Source organism: Macaca nemestrina, chromosome 9 (genome assembly GCF_043159975.1).
Source record: "Macaca nemestrina isolate mMacNem1 chromosome 9, mMacNem.hap1, whole genome shotgun sequence".
Classification (NCBI taxonomy): Eukaryota; Metazoa; Chordata; class Mammalia; order Primates; family Cercopithecidae; genus Macaca; species Macaca nemestrina.
Window position 1 is genome coordinate 92,736,828 of NC_092133.1, and position 15,874 is coordinate 92,752,701.

The 15,874-nt window shown below is 39.9% G+C and overlaps 1 protein-coding gene across 4 annotated transcripts in view; it reads right to left on the minus strand.

The window, feature by feature from the left end:
- LOC105472068 (ankyrin repeat domain-containing protein 30B-like) overlaps positions 1-15,874 on the minus strand; it is a 539,363-nt gene that overhangs the window by 505,223 nt on the left and 18,266 nt on the right. For 2 of the 4 annotated variants that reach the window (XM_071070105.1, XM_071070102.1), the window contains exon 2: positions 5,531-5,755. The exons of the other annotated variants lie outside the window; for them this stretch is intronic. In XM_071070105.1, coding sequence (XP_070926206.1) covers positions 5,531-5,556 — 26 coding nt within the window. In that variant the 5' untranslated portion in view covers positions 5,557-5,755. The remainder of the gene's footprint in view (positions 1-5,530; positions 5,756-15,874) is intronic. 4 annotated transcript variants of the gene reach the window in all.

Consider the following 15,874-nt stretch of genomic DNA (forward strand, 5'->3'; position numbering starts at 1 on the left):
AAATGTTAGACCTAAAACCATAAAAACCCTAGAAGAAAACCTAGGCAATACCATTCAAGACATAGGCATGGGCAAGGACATCATGACTAAAACACCAAAAGCAATGGTAACAAAAGCCAAAATTGACAAATGGCATCTAATTAAACTGAAGAGCTTCTGCACAGCAAAAGAAACTACCATCAGAGTAAACAGGCAACCTACAGAACGGGACAAAATTTTTGTAATCTACCCATCTGACAAAGGACTAATATCCAGAATCTACAAAGAACTTAAATTTACAATAAAAAATCAAACGCCCCATCAAAAAGTGGGCAAAGGATATGAACAGACACTTTGCACAAGAAGACATTTACGCAGCCAACAGACACATGAAAAAATGCTCATCATCAGTGGTCATCAGAGAAATGTATATGAAAACCACAATGAGATACCATCTCACACCAGTTAGAATGGCAATCATTAAAAGGTCAGGAAACAACAGGTGTTAGATAGGATGTGGAGAAATAGGAACATTTTTACACTGTTGGTGGGACTGTAAACTAGTTCAACCATTGTGGAGGACAGTGTGGCGATTCCTCAAGGATCTAGAACTAGAAATACCATTTGACCCAGCGATCCCATTACTGGGTATATACCCAAAGGATTATAAATCATGCTACTATAAAGACACATGCACACGTATGTTTATTGTGGCACTATTCACAATAGCAAAGACTTGGAATCAACCCAACTGTCCATCAGTAATAGACTGGATTAAGAAAATGTGGCACATATACATCATGGAATACTATGCAACCATATAAAAAGGATGAGTTCATGTCCTTTGTAGGGACATGAATGAAGCTGGAAACCATCACTCTGAACAAACTATCACAAGGACAGAAAACCAAACACCACATGTTCTCACTCAGAGGTGGGAATTGAACAATGAGAACACTTGGACGCAAGGCAGGGAACATCACACACCAGGGCCTGTCATGGGGTGGAGGGATGGGGGAGGGATAGCATTAGGAGAAATACCTGATGCAAATGATGAGTTAATGGGTGCAGCAAACCAACACAGCACATATATACATATGTAACAAACCTGCACGTTATGCACATGTACCCGATAACTTAAAGTATAATAAAAAAAAAATCTTATATGAATATAGAAAGCAAAATTCCAACATAATATTAGCCAATCAAGTTCAGCAATGTAGAAAAATGATTATATACCATGACCAAAAGAGATTTATTTCATTGGTTCTTCATCTTATGGCTGCACAGAAGACATTTAGAAATACCTCATCTTATCCTAAAACAATTTAAATGTATTTATTATTATAGTTTGCAAGGCTTGTCCCACATTAAAAAAACAATGAATGGAATTCATTGTATCAATGGGCTAAAAAAACAAACAAACAAAATCTTCTCATTATGTCAGTTAACACCAAAAAAAGCATTTGGCAAAATCCAACACCCATTTATTATAAAAACTGTCAGCATACTGGGAATAGAGAACTTCCTAAACTTGATTTTTTAAAAATTCACAAGATATCTATAAGCTAATAGGATACTTAATATTGAAAGACAATGTTTTTCCTTTGAGATGAGGAACAACGCAAACCTATTCACTCTCACTACTATTATTCTAAATAGTGCTGACAATTGTAGGCAATACAATAGGCAAGAAAAATAAATAAGGATTTGAAAAAAATAAAACTGTTCTTGTTTGCAGATGACATGATTATTTACATAGTAAAACCCCAGGGATATACAAAAATACTCCAATAATGAGTACAGCGAGGTTCCAGGATCTTGCAAGACCAATACAAAAAAACTAACATGATTTCTATATACAAAGATTGAACATGTAGAAACTGAAATTAAAAACACATTGCCATTTACAAGCACATAAAAAATTAAATACTTAGATTTTAATCTAACTAAACATGTAGAGGATCTGTATGCTGAAAATTCTTACATGCTGACAGAAATCAGAAAAGAAATGCATTGTGTTTGTGAATAGGAAAACTCAGCATAGTAAGGGTATCAATTCTCCTCAAATTATTTATAGTTACAATATGGCTCTTATCAAGATATCAATATGTTTTCTTGTAGACATAGGTAACTTATCATAAAAATCACATGGAAAAGCACAGGCCCCTCAATAGCTAAAAGCATCTTGAAAAAGAAGAATGAAGAAAGAGAAATAATTCTACCTGGTATTCAGACCTACTGTATAGCTACAGTTATTAAGACAATGTGGTTAAGAAGGAGGGGTAAATACATAGGTCAATATAGTAGAATAGAGAACCCAGAAATAGACCCACCCACCGAAATATGCATAGTTGTATTTTGACAAAACTGTATAAGCACTTCAGTGAAGAAAGGACAGCCTTTTAAACAAATGGTGCTAAAGGAGTTAAATTATAGAAATGGGGAACAATTAGGGGGTGACAGGAATCAGGAACAGAGAGATGGAGTCGGGGTGGGTGAGAATGACTATAAAAGGCAACATGAGGGGTCTTTGTAATGACAGAACTGCCTCATAAGTGTTATTAATGCCAACTCCATGGTTATGATATTGTACTACAATGTTACAAGATGTTGCTGATGGGGGAAATAGGTAAGGGATGTGGATTATCACTCTGTATGATTTCTTCCAACTTCATGTGAATCTAAATATATCTCAAAATAAAAATTTTAGTAAAATGTCTTCATGTGACTGATATACAGAACTGTCTAGCTTTCATCAGGAGAAACTCTAGGAATATCAGAATCTATATTCTTTTATTTATTTATTTATTTATTTATTTATTTATTTATTTTGAGATGGAGTCTCACTCTGTCACCAGACTGAAGTGCAGTGGCACGATCTCAGCTCACTGCAACCTCTGCCTCCTGGGTTCAAGCGGTTCTCCTGCCTCAGCCTCACCAAAAGCTGGGACTACAAGTGTGTGCCAAGACACCTGGCTAATTTTTGTATTTTTAGTAGAGACGGGGTTTCTCCACATTGGCTAGGATGGTCTTGATCTGCTGACCTTGTGATCCTCCTGCTTTGGCCTCCCAAAGTGCTGGGATTACAGGCATGAGCCACCGCACCCAGCCCAGCATCTATTATTTTTTATAAAAATCAATGTAAAAATATATGGCTAATAATGATAGCTAAAGTTTATTGAGTATCTACTATGTACTGATCACTCTTCTTGGTACATTGCCTGTGTTATTTTCTCTTTACAAGTCTGTGAAGTAAGCATCATGAATATCTTTACCTAATATGAGAGAATGTTAAAACATAATGAGGTGGCTGGGCACAGTGGCTCACACCTATAATCCCAGCACTTTGGGAGGCCGAGGTGGGCGGATCACTTGAGGTCACGAGTTTGAAACCAGCCTGGCCAACATAGCGAAACCCCATCTCTACTAAATTAAAAAAAAAAAAAAAGGACAATAATTAGCAGGGCATGGTGCCACATGCCTGTAGTCCCAGGTACTTGGGAAGCTGAGGCAGGAGAATCGCTTGAACCTGGGAGAAGGGGGCTACATGAGCTGCTGAGATCACACCACTACACTCCAGCCTGAGGGACAGAATGGGACTCCATCCAAAAACAAACAAACAAACAAAAATGAGGCTTGGTACTTTGTTCAAGGTCATATGGGTATTATTAAGGTTAAACCCAGGAACGCTCATAACAGTGTCTATGCTCCTAACACTTTGCATACTGCCTCCCAGTACAGAAAGCAATATGCTATATTGACCATGGTTCACCTTGTGGAAAACTGATTTTCAATCAACATTATGGCCCTCCTCATGAAGTTCCAAGATAAAACAACAACAACAACAACAAAACAGCTCACTTGATCATTAGTTGGCTAGCTAACCATGTATACAGACCTAATAGAATATCTGAATAACAATTAAGATCTTAATGCTATAAAAGGTAAAGAATACACAAACAAATTATCATTTGGCTTCAGGATTCTCATTTCTGCCTCGGAAAACTACCAGTTGTAAATGTTTGGTTTATCTTTTTCTTAATAGTCTGACCGAATAGTTGCATCTTATGTTGATCAGTGCACTAATAACAGAAAACTAAAGCAGCTATAGAGTTTTGGAGACTGTGACAGGTACCTTGTCAACACCTAGCATAGGGACTCATTATTTCTCATTTAATATATAAGTATATGAATTTATGAATGAATTAATAATTGCATGAAGCATATAATATGTTCCAACTATTGTATAAGCACTGATATAAAAATGAATGAGATGTAGTTTCTGGTAAAACAGATATGTACACGGTTAATTGAGATAAAATGTGAAGTGTAGAAAGATTTCTTTAAAAAGTGTGTTAGTACAGTCACATAGGAAAGCAGATTTGGAACATCCAGGGTTTGTAGTGGATGACAGTGGTAGAAGAAAATCTAAATGAAGATTTTTGAACGCATAACAATTTCCCAAAAAGGCAATAAAATAATCTTTAATTAATTTATTCATTCATAACATTCAGCAAATTTAGTGAATATCATGAACCAACTATTACTTTTAGTTATTTTTTTCCCTATCAACTTCAGTGCACTTAGAATGGGAATAAGCATGACACTGACACCAAATAAATTACCGGTTGATTGATTCATGTGATATAAAAGCCATGGAACGGACCAAGTCTGCAATCACAGCTTGTACACTCTGTGCAGCCTTTGATCCTAACCTCAGCCAAAGATTATTCTCCATTCTTTTCTTTAGTGCTTACGATAATATATTGACCCATGGATATTATAATTTTTACAGTGACTTATTATTAAAGAGTGCACCAATACTTCAGGCAAGCAGGAGTGCTGAAGAATTATCTACTCATCTTCTATTCACCTAGCTTACAGACAGTGCATCATAAAAAAGCATATAAACTTCTATTTGTTCTACTCAGGGTTCATACCTAAACCGTGTATGTGCTTCATGGATGATTTTTTTTCCAGAAAGAGTCCTGATCATATCCAAAATTTGACCTAATATATTGTCTTTAGTGTCATGCCACAATATAATGAGTAATTCCACTGCATTATACCCAGAGAAACTCGTTTCCCTTCTAGAAATAGTTTTGTTCTGACTTGTTATTGGTCTGATTTGCCATGGGATGTATTATTTTCTTATCAGACACTTTAGTAATTATTAAGATGTGTTGCTTATGAAAATACTTTTTTAGAATTATCAATTGCTTTTAAATGCACAATTTGATGTAGTAACTTACAGAGTAGATTCAACATCCTCATACAAAACAAACAAACGAAACAAATGAAAACATCCAAAGCAATAGACAATGCCTTTCAAAAGGACACATGGGGTATTAGATTCCCAGATTCATCGCTTTCTTATATTCTTGTGAAGAAAGTGAAGCAAAGCCAAGGATCCAGCTGCATTTTTTAACTGACATTATTCCAAGAAATCCTGAAGAAAATGAAAGTTAAATTTTACAACACAAAATGATGGTAAGATGGGGTGGAGACGCTGGTATTTCATCCTTTTGCATCTTGTCAATTCACTCACCTACTGCACATAGATATCGAAATCATCCAGTTCCTTCATTTCCCCTTCTAGTTCATCAGAAGGCTGCATCTTCATTTGAAAAGCACTTTGCAGTTCTTAAAGGATAATTATGCAAGTGCTGGATGATGTTTCATTCCAACAACAACAACAAAATTGAATTTCGGATGGCCTTTAGCATTCCACAAAACAGCCTCTAAGGAGCTCTTGGAATTATGGTATCTAAGTCTAAAGATGAAAAAGAAATTCAAATTGAGAATTTAGAAGTGAAACATGCTTGCTAGGCTTTTTCTCTCCTGACTTAGAATGTTGTTTCCAAAAGGTTTAGTATTTTGCAGTCATGTGATACGCAGTCATTCAAAAAACATGGTACTAGAAGACTGGGTGGATTCAAACAAGAACAACATAAATATCCTCATGAAACCAACAGTCTGGTATATGTGAAAACAGGGAGGAAATTTTTTGAGTTCTTATTATATAGCTGTGGCTTTGGCCTATGTTTGCACACATCTTATTCAACCTTTACAGCAACCCTGTTATATAGCTTATGTTACCTTCTTTTTAGATAATAGGTTTTCATCTGGTTCATCAAATTTGTTACCGACGTAGATGTAAGACAACCTCACTACCACTGACCTGGTCAAAGCCACCATCACCTCTGCTCCTGTCCATTCAAATAGCTTCCTAATTGGTCTCCACATTTATTTTTGCCCCTTTCCAACCTGTTTTCCACTAAAAAGCCAGGGTAAAGCCTTTGAAAATGTAAATGAGACCCTAGGACTTCCCTGCATGAAATGCTTCATTGGTTTCTCTCTTCTTTTAGAGCAAATTTCTAACTCATCAATGGCTTACAGTGTAGCACTAAATGACAGGATCCTTACCTACTTCAACCTCATCTCTTCCTTTACCTCCCACCTCACCTTCCCACTCAACATACACATTTTTGCTCCTTATGCTGTGCTCATGCTGGGCTCCTTTCAGTTCCTCACAAAAACTGAACTCATTCCAGTCATTCTCACTGCAGGACCTTTGTACTGATGTTTTTCCTTTGAACTCTCCCCCGTCCCAGCCCCCTCCCTACCAAATCCAGCCTGTCATATTCACCATTATGTAGTGCTTGGTCTCAAGCGTCCCTCCTTAGGCCTTTTCTGATCATCCTATCTCAATTAGAGCCCTTTCGGTATGCTTCCATATACCAAAACCAAAAAATCATAACATGATTTTTTTCATGGTATGTTTCACAATTTAAAAGCTGTATTTGTATGATTAAGTGTACTAGACTGTAAGCTTCTGATAGTAAAGTGCAGGTTGCTGGGAACACTGTTACATTCAAAGTACCTAGCAGTACTTTGCCCATGGTAGACACTCAGAACTTTACTGTTTACCTAATGAATTCACTAAGTTAAAGGGCTCTTTAGATTAGCTGCCACACTGGAAGAACCTCCAGAACCTCAATAACTAATAGTACCATCACAGTCAATGTTAACCAAACCTTTATATTTCTGATACTGTACTTAGTTACACATTTCTCCCAACACTTAGGAGAACTCAATGAGGAATGCATTATCATCCATCTTCATTGATGAAACAGAGTCATAATGTTTAATTAAAATATCTAATCACACCTAATTAGTTAGCAGTTGAAATGGATTCAATATAAATAAGTTTTGCTTTTAAATCAGGACTTTTCCATGTCCAGTGGCTTTCTGCTATTCAACTATGTCGGTTCTCCTTTGGTTCTGTTTATCTTTCTTAGTGTGTCCTGGGAGGCTGATCTCTATGGGTTATATTCCCAGTTTCCGTTGATCCTCTTTGTCCTATTGTTCCATCGAGTTCAGCCAATAACCGGATTCAGCAGCACATCAAAAAGCTTATCCACCATGATCAAGTGGGCTTCATCCCTAGGATGCAAGGCTGGTTCAACATTCGCAAATCAATAAACATAATCCAGCATATAAACAGAACCAAAGACAAGAACCACATGATTATCTCAATAGATGCAGAAAAGGCTTTTGACAAAATTCAACAGCCCTTCATGCTAAAAACGCTCAATAAATTTGATATTGATGGAACTTACCTCAAAATAATAAGAGCCATTTATGACAAACCCACAGCCAATATCATACTGAATGGGCAAAAACTGGAAAAATTCCCTTTGAAAACTGGCACAAGACAGGGATGCCCTCTCTCACCACTCCTATTCAACATAGTGTTGGAAGTTCTGGCTAGGGCAATCAGGCAAGAGAAAGAAATCAAGGGTATTCAGTTAGGAAAAGAAGAAGTCAAATTGTCCCTCTTTGCAGATGACATGATTGTATATTTAGAAAACCCCATTGTCTCAGTCCAAAATCTCCTTAAGCTGATAAGAAACTTCAGCAAAGTCTCAGGATACAAAATTAATGTGCAAAAATCACAAGCATTCTTATACACCAGTAACAGACAAACAGAGAGCCAAATCATGAATGAACTTCCATTCACAATTGCTTCAAAGAGAATAAAATACCTAGGAATCCAACTTATAAGGAATGTAAAGGACCTCTTCAAGGAGAACTACAAACCACTGCTCAGTGAAATAAAAGAGGACACAAACAAATGGAAGAACATTCCATGCTCATGGATAGGAAGAATCAATGTCGTGAAAATGGCCATACTGCCCAAGGTAATTTATAGATTCAATGCCATCCCCATCAAGCTACCAATGAGTTTCTTCACACAATTGGAAAAAACTGCTTTAAAGTTCCTATGGAACCAAAAAAGAGCCCGCATCTCCAAGACAATCCTAAGTCAAAAGAACAAAGCTGGAGGCATCACGCTACCTGACTTCAAACTATACTACAAGGCTAAAGTAACCAAAACAGCATGGTACTGGTACCAAAACAGAGATATAGACCAATGGAGCATAACAGAGTCCTCAGAAATAATACTACACATCCACAGCCATCTGATCTTTGACAAACCTGAGAGAAACAAGAAGTGGGGAAAGGATTCCCTATTTAATAAATGGTGTTGGGAAAATTGGCTAGCCATAAGTAGAAAGCTGAAACTGGATCCTTTCCTTACTCCTTATATGAAAATTAATTCAAGATGGATTAGAGACTTAAATGTTAGACCTAAAACCATGAAAACCCCAGAAGAAAACCTAGGTAGTACCATTCAGGACATAGGCATGGGCAAAGACTTCATGTCTAAAACACCAAAAGCAACGGCAGCAAAAGCCAAAATTGACAAATGGGATCTCATTAAATTAAAAAGCTTCTGCACAGCAAAAGAAACTACCATCAGAGTGAACAGGCAACCTACAGAATGGGAGAAAATTTTTGCAATCTACTCATCTGACAAAGGGCTAATATCCAGAACCTACAAAGAACTCAAATAAATTTACAAGAAAAAAACAAACAACCCCATCAAAAAGTGGGCAAAGGATATGAACAGACATTTCTCAAAAGAAGACATTCATGCAGCCAACAGACACATGAAAAAATGTTCATCATCACTGGCCATCAGAGAAATGCAAATCAAAACCACAATGAGATACCATCTCACACCAGTTAGAATGGCAATCATTAAAAAGTCAGGAAACAACAGGTGCTGGAGAGGATGTGGAGAAATAGGAACACTTTTACACTGTTGGTGGGATTGTAAACTAGTTCAACTATTATGGAAAACAGCATGGCGATTCCTCAAGGATCTAGAACTAGAAGTACCATATGACCCAGCCATCCCATTACTGGGTATATACCCAAAGGATTATAAATCATGCTGCTATAAAGACACATGCACCCGTATGTTTATTGCGGCACTATTCACAATAGCAAAGACTTGGAATCAACCCAAATATCCATCAGTGGCAGACTGGATTAAGAAAATGTGGCACATATACACCATGGAATACTATGCAGCCATAAAAAAGGATGAGTTTGTGTCCTTTGTAGGGACATGGATGCAGCTGGAAACCATCATTCTTAGCAAACTATCACAAGAACAGAAAACCAAACACCGCATGTTCTCACTCATAGGTGGGAACTGATCAATGAGATCACTTGGACTTGGGAAGGGGAACATCACACACCCGGGCCTATCATGGGATGGGGGGGTGGGGGGTGTGTACACGAGGGGCGGGGAGATGGAGGAAGGGAGAGAGAGAGACGTGAGAGGGATTTATTAGGAAAATTGACTCACATGATTACGGAGGCTGACAAGTTCCACAAAGGGTCGTCTGAACTGGAGAATCTGGAAAGCTGATGATGTGGCACAGTTCAAGTCCCAAGGCCTTACAAATAAATAAGCTGATGGCATAACTCTCATTTCAAGGCCAAAAGCCTAAGAACCTGGGGTGGTCGGGGTTGCGGGGGCGAGCTCTGGTGCAAATCCCAGAGTTCAAAAGCTGGAGAACCTAGCTTTCTGACACCCAAGGGCAGGAGAAGAACATCCTGGCTCCAAAAGAGAGAGAAAAGGAATTTGCCCTTCCTCTACCTTTTTGTTCCCTCCAGGTCCCCAGCTGATTAAAGGGTGCCTGCCTGCATTGAGGGTGGAGCTTCTCCAGTCAGTTCGCTGACTCACAGGCCAATCTTTTCTGAGAAATACTCTCACAGATACACCTGGGCAGCCCAAGCATTAAAATCAAAAGCAAAACCACCTGGGTTTCCCTTTTAGCAGAAAAGGAATGGGCTGCGTGTCGTCGGAAGGGCTGATAATAACTAATGCTCTACTATTGCATTCAGCTATTGCAATGTCCCTGAATGCAGTCAAGCTGAGGCCTCAAGTCAGCCATCACAAGTCTGAGGATGGCAATGGCTTCCCATGACTGCTCTCCTGAAGCTGCTGCTTTGCCCACCCTGGCGCCCTTAACTCTGAGCACCTGTCTCAAAATAGCCTCTTTATTGAACCATTGAACTCTCTTCCACTAAACCCTCTGGATGGGCCATTCATTTCTACCTGAGACCATATAATTCCTAGTTAGTAGAAAACTTTTGTCTATTATTTCATGAAAATTGAAAGGAAAAAAATAAGTGTTCCAGAATTTCCACTCAGACTTTTATCTCCCTGACAATAATGACAATGAAGATAATATTTAATAAGCTTTTATACTTTTATGTGTAGCAAGGCTTGTGACAAGTGCTATTTTTCCATTATTTAATTAAATCTTCACAACCATTCCATAGCACAGGTAGTATTATCCCAACTTTACATATGAGGCGATAGGCACAGAGAGGTTATGTCATTTACTTGAAGTCAAAAGTAGCAAGTGGTGAAGCCAAGATTTGAGCCTGGCCAGCTGAATCCAAATCTGATCCTCTTTCCCAATGCCATAATTACAATGACTTTATAAAAATAGCTCTGAGAGGCCAGCCGCGGTGGCTCACACCTGTAATCCCAGCACATTGGGAGGCCTAGACGGGCAGATCACCTGAGGTCGATAGTTCAAGGCCAGCCTGACCAACATGGAGAAACCCCGTCTCCAACAAAATACAAAATTAGCTGGGCGTGGTGGCACGTGCCTGTAATCCCAGCTACTGGGAAGACTGAGGCAGGAGAATAGCTTGAACCCGGGAGGCAGCGGTTGTGGTGAGCCGAGATTGCACCATTGCACTCCAGCCTGGGCAACAAGAGCGAAACTCCATCTCAAAAAAAAAAAAGAAAAAAAAAATAGCTCTCGGTAGAAGAAAGTGAGTCAAGAACCCCAGCATAACTTTGTAGCAAAAAAAGCCATTCATCACAATCTCATTTCTTTGCAGGTTCACGTCATCTCTCAAAATTCCCTGAAGATATAGATTTCTATTACATAACATGTATTTCCTAGTTTTAATACTGAAATGTTTCCACTTAAATATTTGAGTAAAACTGAAAATTCAAGAAAATTTTACCAAGTTCTTCTTATAACGTATTGTGCTCCCTGACATAATGCCCCTCATATTCAAAAAGCCTAGATGGATGTGGGACAATTTCAGATACAGTTCTTTTAGTAGGTTTCAATACTAGAACCCTGGTCATGGCATATGTTTGTTTTGTTGTTTATTTGTTTGGATTGTAACAAATACTGCCTTTCATTTAATGTGAGGATATGTTAAATATGCATCACATGATCTAATTTTATGTGGAGATGTGAAATATTTGACACCTTAGGTCTTTTGCAAAAAACAATTTCCAAATTCCATGGGGGATATAATCACTTTTAAACCTTATTGGTCAACTAGATTTAGTAACACAATCATTACCTAATTTGATCTCCATAAAAGCCTATGAGATATGACCTTCATTTAAGAGTGGAGGCCTGACTTAGTCACATTGCTGGTTAGGGAAAATCAAAATTGGAGCCCAGGCCTCTTGAATGCTAGCCTGACTTCCTAGCATCTTGCTCTGGCTGCTGGCATGAAATAGGCATGAATCACTTGGAGATAAATTCCAATGCCTAAAGATTCCTGACAAGAGAGGAATGAGCTCCCATTGAATGAATGTGACGTTTGCTGAACCCCAAACATTTGAAACCAAGCAGGTGCTTTTCGGTTGAGTCTTGGGCCACCAGACCTACAAGACCTTTCTGGGTGGATTGCAGTGCCTGTAAGGCAGCCACTGTTGAAGAGTGTTATCCATTTGCCCAGACAATACATTTGGGAAAGTTTACTTTTCTTTGCTTCCTTTTAAATCTGCCATTGTAAGCAATTAATCATATGCGGCGTCTTTTAGTTCCCAGGAGAGATTTCCAGTGCTTTTGCTACATTTCAAATCCCTTCAACTAAACCCATTTCCAAACCAAATGACTCATTTTATTATTATTTAATTTAGGACATTTAAAAATTGTCTTATTTATTTCCAGATAACATTTTAAGTGGCTTATTGTAAAAGCACAAGGGAAAGAGGCCAAAGATATTTCACATAAGATCGAGACCATCCTGGCTAACCCAGTGAAACCCCGTCTCTACTAAAAAAAAAAAAAAAATACAAAAAACTAGCCGGGCGAGGCAGTGGGCGACTGTAGTCCCAGCTACTCGGGAGGCTGAGGCAGGAGAATGGCGTGAACCCGGGAGGCGGAGCTTGCAGTGAGCTGAGATCCGGCCACTGCACTCCAGCCTGGGCGACAGACCGAGACTCCGTCTCAAAAAAAAAAAAAAATAAAAAAAAATAATAATAATACTGTGCATTTCTCACATAGTAAGTCTTCAAAACTGTTGAATGAACAAACAAACGAACAAATGAATGAATGAATGCTATGACTCTGACTGACTTTACCAGCCTCTGACCTCCTCTTTGGCACAATCAACATGACTGCCACCCTTTAATTCTAGTCTAACCCTGTGTGATTTCAAGATCTCTCTCCCATCCCTTTCTCCCAGCTCATTCTTACAAAAGATAAATTAGTTTACAATGATCTATACATAGCTAGTAGTGTCTAATATCTTATATTTCAGAAAACGCTGTAGGTCAAAGAAACAAATTTGTAATGGTATTCCTGAAGGCATCACAAAGAGGTGTTTTTACTGAAGTCAATCACATGATGCGGTGTAACACCCATCTGCTTAAAAAATTAAAGTTGGCCAGGTGTGGTGGCTTATGCCTGTAATCCCAGCACTTTGGGAGACAGAGGCGGACAGATCACAATGTCAGGAGATTGAGACCATCCTGGCCAACAGAGTGAAACCTCATCTCTACTAAAATACAAAAAATTAGCTGAATGTGGTGGCGGGCACTTGTAGCCCCAGCTACTTGGGAGGCTGAGGCAGGAGAATCGCTTTAACCTGGAGGCAGAGGATGCAGTGACCCGAGATCATGCCACTGCACTCCAGCCTGGCAATAGAGCAAGACTCTGACTCCAAAAAAACAAACAAAAAAATTAAAGTCAATGCCCTTCCGTTTAGCACCTGTAATATGCAACATATGTTACAGAAGATGTTATAATCCTTTTTTTTTTTTTTTTTTTTTTGAGGCAGGGTCTTACTCTGCCACCCAGGCTGGAGTGCATTAGTGTGACTTGGGCATCCCAAAGTGCTAGGATTACAGGTGTGAGCCACTGTGCCCGGACTATAATCCTTATTATTATCCTTGTTATTGCAACAAAACCTCACAACAAGGTAGAAAGGTAGATACTGTTACCCCCACTAAAATATGAGAGAAGAGAAACTCAGATGATGTAACTCGCCCAAGGTCTCATAGCTCCTGAATGACACAGTTAGGATTTGAACTCCATGAATCTAATCAAAGCCTACGCTCCTTTCCTTCCACTTATCCATTCATTCACCCAACAAACTTTTTTTTTTTTTTTTAATAGGGTCTTGCTGTTTCACCTAGGCTGGAGTACAGTGATGCCATCATGGCCCACTAGAGCCTGGAAGTGTGCCATCTCCCAGGAGCCTGGAACTCCTGGCCTCAAGTGAACCTCCTGCTTCAGCCTCCCAAGTAGCTTGGAGTACAGGCATGAGCCACTGTGCCCAGACAACAAACATTTTATTTTATTTTTGAGACAGAGTCTCGCTCTGTCACCCAGGCTGGAGTACAGTGGTGCAATCTTGACTCACTGCAACCTTCACCTCCCAGGTTCAAGTGATTCTCCTGCCCCAGCCTCCTGCGTAGCTGGGATTACAGGTGCCCACCATCATGCCTGGCTAATTTTTGTAATTTTACTAGAGACGAGGTTTCACCATGTTGGCCAGGCTGGTCTCAAACTCCTGACCTAAGTGATCCACCTGCTTTGGCCTCCCAAGTGCTGAAATTACAGGCATGAGCCACCGCACCTGGCCCCAAAAACCTTACCTTCTAAACCAGGGGTCCCCAGCCACCAGGCTGTGGCCCAGTACCAGTCTGTGGCCTGTTAGGAACTGGGCCACAAAACAGGAGGTGAGCAGCTGGCAACCAAGCAAAGGTGCATTTGTATTTACAGATGCCCCCCTATCACTCGCATTGCTGCCTGAGCTCCACCTCCCATTCAATCAGCAGTAACATTAGATTCTCACTAGAACACAAGCCCTATTGTGAACTGCGCAAGACAGGGATCTAGATTGCATGCTCCTTATGAGGATCTAATGCCTGATGATCCATCACTGTCCCCCATTACCCCCAGGCGGGACCATCTAGTTGCAGGAAAACAAGCTCAGGGCTTGTAGAATTATCATTAGATATTACAATGTAATAATAATGGAAATAAAGTGTATGATAAATGTAATGCGCCTGAATCATCCCAAAACCATCCCCCCTGCCCCTGGTCCATGGAAAAACTGTCTTCCACAAAACTGGTCCCTGCTGCCACAAAGGTTGAAGACTGCTGTTCTAACCTCAAGAACTTCCAAAGACTGTGTTCTAAAGAGGGGTTGGCTTCAAGGTTTGAGGCATCTGCAGCTTAGCAGAAGGCAGGACTGTGCCTGTAACAGTATTTATTTTATGTCACAACCAACTGAGAAGCTGGTTTCCCGTGTCTTACCCTAAGCAGGGAATGTCAGCCACAATTGAATATGAATATTTTTTATCTCCTTTTTCTCACAAGTATAATTAGCTCTCTGGAAGTCTGTGAAGTCAGGTCTCATCTTGGCAACAGGATCTGTTCCACTGCTGATTCTGGGGATGCATTTAGAAGTGGTCATGAGGATAGAGATGGTGATCATCAGAATAAGCCAAGCAAGCCATCACCACCACCATCACTGCCACAAAATACTGACACACTGCAAGCCTGACACCCACAGTGCTCACAAAGACCATAATTACAGGGGACAAAGCCACCCCTAAATCCACAGCCAATTCTCAACAGGTGCACTGTGATTCAGGCACACCACCTGAGAAAATATGAAAATACCTTCAGTTAGTATAGAACCACTGTCCCACCCCCACAGGCCCAGCCCCACCACTAATCTCTGGGGTCTCTCCCAAGATCTCTCCCCCATCCCCCTGAAGGACTGACTGACCAGGATCCATCTAGCCAATGATTGATTCTTTTTTTTTTTTTTAAGACAGAGTGTTGCTCTGTCACCCAGGCTGGAGTACAGTTACACAATCTCAGCTCATTGCAACCCCCGCCTCCCAGGTTCAAGTGATTCCCCTGCCTCAGTCTTCTGAGTAGCCAGGATTACAGGTATGTGCTACCAGGCCTGGTTAGTTTTTTTTTTTGTTTTTTTTTTTTTGTTTTTTGTATTTTTAGTAGAGATGGGGTTTCACTATGTTGGCCAGGCTGGTCTCAAACTCCTGGCCTCAAGTGATCCACCCCCCTTGGCCTCCCAAAGTGCTGGGATTACAGGCATGAGCCACCACACCCAGCCCAACAACTGATTCTTATTGTCTTCTGCTGGGGTAAAGCTGAGTGTTGGGGAGAAGCTGAGGCAGGGCTTGCTTGTCTGACATAATGTAAAAGAGTCTTGGAACATGTCC